Here is a 6,350-nt window from a genome sequence, read left to right as displayed (position 1 = left end):
CACGTCCGTGCATTCCGTCAAACTTTGCAATTTTCAGTATACCAAACCCATGCCCTCAGATGTTAGGGGTTATAGGGGTAGGAATGCATCGCATGTAAAAAATGGAGATACATTCTTAAAGTAGAGACTTCAAGCTTCATTTTGAAAAAAAGTCAGTCTCAATAATTTTTCGCGAAGTAATCACCAGTCAAAGTTGGCCAATTTTCGGCAATAAATTATCTATATCATAATTTTTTTGAGCAGTGTATTATTCTGCGAGTCGTGTTGAGTTATATGCTGCATAACACAACAAATAAATGATTAAAGATGTTATGAAAATTACAGAAATTGAAAACAATTGATCGAAACGAATAAGATGAAACAAATCAAATTTTTTCAAACTTTGATAATTTGTGCTACACAAGTGCAATAATACTTCCTAATAGCAAAAAGTCGTCAAATTGTTAAATTATATAACATAATATAAGATATTTTTTTAGAAAATATTTTTAGAAAATACAAATTTTACGTTCCCGTAACTTTTGAACTATGGCAGCTAGTCGAAATTTATGAGTTATGCAAAAATTAGAATAAAATAATACATAAATGTATAGACATATGAGACAGTTTTAAAGTAGTCAGGAATTGTTAAATATAAATAAAAATAAACTTCTCATCAATTTTTTCTTTTTTATATCAATATATTGTTTTTGAAAAATTCTTGATTTTTTATTGAAACATTTTTGCATTTGAGCAGAACAACTCAACACACCTCACGTTATATTATATGTATTTTTCCACCAAATTTTTATATCTTAATAAATATCGTAGTTATTTGTAACATAGTAAAAGACATTTTTACTTCATAATTTCTATATACGAGCAGATATATATGTATCAGACTCTGTATAATTGAGATTAAAATAAGAGGAGAATAGGATTAAGATTATTAACAGAAAAATAATTTTTATAAAGGCAAAAATATTATTATGAGTTATGTATAAAAAGTAAATATATTTATAAGCTAGCTCTTAATTGTACTGATTATTTTTGAAGTACTCTGGCCATGCAGCTCTTTCTATCCAGGGGATGTAGTTATAGACTCGAGTGTATATACCAGGTATGATGCTTCCGCATAGTCGTCCTACACTCGTAATACCAATTATGTTATACACACACTCATGAACCGTGTTAAAAACGGCCAGAGGTCCTCCGCTGTCACCCTAATAAACATGTAATATGTTATATAACATGTTATATAAATATAAAAAATATTGGCTTCGAATGGAACGTAAAATTGAAACTTTTTATTTTTGCGCGGATGATAGAAATTATTATTTAGATAATTTTTCGGATCTTCTGCTCTTTTGATGTTTTTCCAGCGTCATCTGATATTGATCAAATAATATAACTGATTATTTTGATTAGATCTAGATTTAGACTCAGAAATTACAATAAAATATTGTTGAAATTAACCATCGGAAATTTGGGAAAACAATTTTGAAAAAAGAGAGTAATTTACATATTATTAGATGAATATTTTCAACTCGAAAAAGGAATTAATATATTACCTGACAAGTATCTTTTCCTTCTTCTCCCGCACATATTTGCCATTCGTCAACAATGCCTCGTGCAAGCTTGATAATGCTATCGACATCGAAAAAGCTTTCATTGCAAGACTGCTGCGGAACCAAACTGAGCGTCACTTTTAACAAATTGTCGGAACCCTGTTCCTCGGCTATAACACAAAGTAATACAAAATTATAAAGTTATTCAAAGATTTACAATATTCCTGTTATAATATTTAGTAATCCAAATTATTTCCTAATGTTATATATTCTAATTAAGAAATTTTTAATGTGTAAATGATTTACTGTGTGTTTTTCTATATTCAAAATCATTTAGAAGTTATGTTGTCATAGCTCCTTTTAATGTTAATTATAAAAGCACGCAAACAAAAACACGTAGTTCGACTTAAAAAAGTTACACTTTAACATTCTAATATTTTAAAAAATGACCTTGAATGACGAGAAAAACATTTGTCATCATAATTGCTTTCTTTAAAAGTGTTTCTTTTTAGACGTTTCTTCATATCAAAAATACACATACACAAGTGAGAAATTTAAGATATTCAAATAGGCCATCTTATATACACATATACAGGGTGTCCGGTAATTAGCTGCCAACCCAAAGTGTGAAGGTAGATTGAGTTAAGACAAACATAAAACTCCCATGCCATTTTGCGAGATTCGCAATAATCATCGAGTTATTAATTACAGAAATCTGAGGAGTGGAAGCGCACCGACATAGATGATTGGAGAAGCGTTGTAGCTGCTCAGGCCACAGCGCGGCCCAATCGATCCAGAAACTCTTGCTGGTGCGTGGCGAAGAGAAGGACAACGTGCCGCTATTCGTTGTTTTATCTCGCCACACCTACATTTCGCCGCACGCCGCCAATAGTTGCTGGGTCGATTATGCTATGTTATAACCCGAGAGGTTGCGACGCTTTTTCAATCATCCATTTCAGCGTGCGTTCATTCGTCAAATTTCTGTAATTAATAACTCGATAATTATTGCAAATTTCGCAAAATGATATGGGACTTTTATGTTTGTCTTAACCCAATCTATCTTCACACTTCGGATTGGCAGCTAATTACCGGACACTCTGTAGGATAAATAAATAAATAAATACATATATTTTTTAACATAAATCAATTTCTTTAGTATATTCCACATGTAGAAATATTAAGGTAAAATTATAAAAAATAAAACTTTTTCGAGTTTAGCATTTTGTATCCTGATATCCTTGTACTTTTTAGTACAAGATATTAAATATCTCGTAAACTCTTTGCAAATTTCTTATGTATTTTGTGTTTTACAGTTTGAGCACTTTTTTTAATACAATTTAGAACATACAGCTGATTGTCCGCTGACAAAACGTAACTTCTGCCAATTAAACAAAAACAATTTCTCTTTTTAGTTTATCGTCTTATATTTCAAATTGAAACATATTTCAAATTAAAAGAAATATCTAGACCGTTTTGATACTAAGCATACATTCGTTTCAATAATCGTTTACAAAAATTTTTGTCGGATGAAATTAAAAGCGCAACGAATGATCATAATTACGAGCTATTAAGCAACTTGCACGATAATCCGTTATATATGTAATTAGTTCCTGCTGTAGTGATAATATATGAGATATAAGTGATAATATCCTATGTTACAATTGCAACTGTAACAAAAGATTCAGAAAAGATGCAAATATTTTTAATATACTGTTGTGTACGACCCACAAGAAGTGTGGCAGCGTCCGTTGTCCGCGAGCCTTAGGCATATGGATTTTGACAGTTGCAGGATGTTTGTCTGAACGACAGGAGTTTTTGAAAAACAACAGCAACGGAGTTTGTCACGAGCCTGTCGACGCGAGCAGACGTGACTTAGACGTTTCTTTTTGGTATTTTTAAGACGAGAATTTTCGTGAGTCTGTACATATTAGAAGTAAAGCAGAGTTCTTCTTTTCCTTTAATCCTGTGTCAGTTCATTTCGCGTGCCCGGGACGCGCGAGACGGACACGCGCAACAGTACTTTTATATACTAGGTAAAATTATAACAAAGAGAATCAATATCCACATTATGTGCTATCACTTTGAGACTTCTGTCATAAAATCGATTACTGTACAAATTGATCACTAGCCATGTAAACAGTGATTCACAATTGATGTTTAATTAACGTGCTTTTAACTTTTTATCGGAAAGAATATGTTCAAATTATGTTACAAACGAGTGTATATTATGGTATATTATGGTATATTATGGTCATATATAATTTATAATATTTTCTTTTTTCAGAATCACATAATTATAAGAAAGTGCACTCTTTGTAATCATATTTTAATTAGTTCGATGCTATATCAATGATAATTAACAAAGTCAAGTATATATTTAATTGTTGCAAAGTATAAGCAAAGTATAAATTTTGTGTGTATGCCATGATTATGTGAAAAATTTATATAATTTCTGTTTTTTCGATCACATAATTATAAGACAATTTTTTTGTTATCTCTTACCCCAATCAACACGTCCCCATCCAGTAGCAACTGCTTGACCATCAATACCAGTATCAGGTAAGTCAACCGGGAGACATGCCGGCCTGACCCATGCGTTATAGGTAACTGAGGTTTCCAACTTCATTATGGCTATGTCATGATACTCCGACGGATTTTTATAATCAGGATGCGATATTCTTTCAACGATTCTAATGGTTTGCGGCCTTGCATCATCATTCGTCCGCGCTAGATTCAGGTCACCGACTCGTGCCCACTTCGCGATTCCCCTTTAAGATGGATGAAATATATGAAGATGGATGCATTGAGGTTTAGAAGAAAGAAAAGATGACTAACAAGATATATAACATTATACATCTATATACTTCGACTTACCAGTCTTTGCTAAAAGTACAATGGGCCGCTGTCAATACCACTTTGTCGGAAATCAGGCTACCACCACATTGCCACAGTATCTCATTCTCTCCATTTTCGAATCCGATAGCCGTCATGTGCGGAAATTCTTTCGGCTCAGCTTTCTTACCTCCGACGATCAATTTGCGCGTTTTCAAGGCACATCTCGATCTGTTCACAGGTTCTCGGTCCAGTAGAAGCGTAGGTGGTAATTCGAAGCCATAAACAGCTTCCGCACTCTCCGCACATTCTATAAAATTTACATTGAAATAAAAATATACAGAGTGTTTCAGAACTTTGGGACACGGGCTTCATAGGAACATAGAGCTAAGTGACAGGAACAAAAAGTGCACTACCACAATGTGAAAATCGTAATAGTTTTTTAGTAATAACCGCGTAAAGTATGACGTTTTCCACGCCCATCGCGGCCTATAGACGCTCCGCGGCAAGCTGTGTGCGTAGGGGCTAAGCGATAACGCGGCTCGCGTTGACCGTCAAAGCGTCAAGACACCATCGCGACAGTCAGTGCGAGACGCGTTATCGCTCAGCCCCTACGCACACAGCTTGCCGTGGAGCGTCTATAGGCCACGATGGGCGTAGAAAACGCCAAACTTTACGCGATTATTACTAAAAAGCTATACGATTTTCACATTATGGTAGAGGACTTTTTTGTTCTTCTCACTTAGCTTTATGTCCCTACGGAGCCCGTGTCCCAAAGTTCTGAGACACCCTATATAGTAATCACTTATAAAAGTTATATCTCAAGGATTATTTTTATTTCAATATATAAAACATCTTCTATGATATAAGACTGCGCTAATATTCACAAAATGTATTGTATATATAGAGAAAAAATGTATTAATAAATATGGATCGAAATATTAATATTGTCGGCAAAAGTAGTATAATTGATAGTAGTATATTAGTATTGTTGTATATTATATTTGCATTAATATTGTTGTTATGGACAATTTATTTTAATTAAAACAAATCACTTGCTGCTAGTGCTTTTGTGCTTTTATAGTACGGTAAGAATAATATCATATTACCCAAATAAAAAAATGGCAGGAATGCATTTCATGTATGGCTGTGCATCAGAAGTGAGTTAGTCACTAGCTCTTTTTTAAAATAAATAATTATTCATAACTCTAATAATTTTTCTTTAATATTAATTTTTCGACCCATTAAGATTTTTTTCTATTTTATGAATATTATATGTCCTTAAAATCCCTTTTTTTAAATACCTTGTGTAATGGTCACATATATCACACCCATGGAAGAAGAATAATGTTAAATAAAAAAAAATAATTTTATTCAAGAGGAAAAAAACGACAACATTATATATGTTGTCAGAAACATATGTATGCACTTCGATTATATTTGTATAACAGCATTTTTCCGTTATTGATATATTGGGTTGGCAAATAAGTTCGTTCGGTTTTTGTTTCAGTGTAAGTTTCATGCTGATTCGCTTTTATTTTTTCAGCGCTATCGTGCAAATCGAATACACATTTGAAAGGTTATGTTTCACTGTTGTGCTGTGTTTGGTTTGGCTAACATCAGTATTGTGTGTGCTGCGTAGTTGTGAACATGGAAATAAATAACGTGCATTATCGTCATATTTTGCTCTATTATTTTAAAAAAGGCAAACAAGTTGCGGATGCTCATAAAAAGATATGCCGTGTGTATAGAGATGATGCCTTAACAGAACGCGTATGCCAAAAGTGGTATGTCAATATTCCGTTCTGGAGATTTTGACGTCAATGATGAGCCCCGCTCCGGTCGCCCGACCGAGATTAATTCAAGTGACATTAAGGCTATAATCGAAATAAATCCATCCCAATCGATACGAGAGATTGCTACGACATTGAATATATCCCACACAAGCGTAGAAAAGCATTTGCGTCAGCT

General features: G+C 33.3%; 1 protein-coding gene across 1 annotated transcript in view; it reads right to left on the bottom strand.

Annotated features, from left to right (window-relative positions):
• Positions 1–702: 702 nt before the first annotated feature.
• LOC105185635 (serine protease snake) overlaps positions 703–6,350 on the bottom strand; it is a 32,069-nt gene continuing 26,421 nt past the window's right edge. Inside the window, exons 3-6 of the mRNA XM_025305041.1 lie at positions 4,422–4,689; positions 4,050–4,315; positions 1,551–1,717; positions 703–1,202 (exon numbers count right to left, since the gene is read on the bottom strand). Coding sequence (XP_025160826.1) covers positions 1,011–1,202; positions 1,551–1,717; positions 4,050–4,315; positions 4,422–4,689 — 893 coding nt within the window. The 3' untranslated portion in view covers positions 703–1,010. The remainder of the gene's footprint in view (positions 1,203–1,550; positions 1,718–4,049; positions 4,316–4,421; positions 4,690–6,350) is intronic.

The sequence above is a fragment of the Harpegnathos saltator genome, unplaced genomic scaffold (genome assembly GCF_003227715.2).
Source record: "Harpegnathos saltator strain DR-91 unplaced genomic scaffold, Hsal_v8.6 scaffold67, whole genome shotgun sequence".
NCBI classification, from domain to species: domain Eukaryota; kingdom Metazoa; phylum Arthropoda; class Insecta; order Hymenoptera; family Formicidae; genus Harpegnathos; species Harpegnathos saltator.
This window is presented reverse-complemented; position numbering and strand designations above follow the sequence as displayed.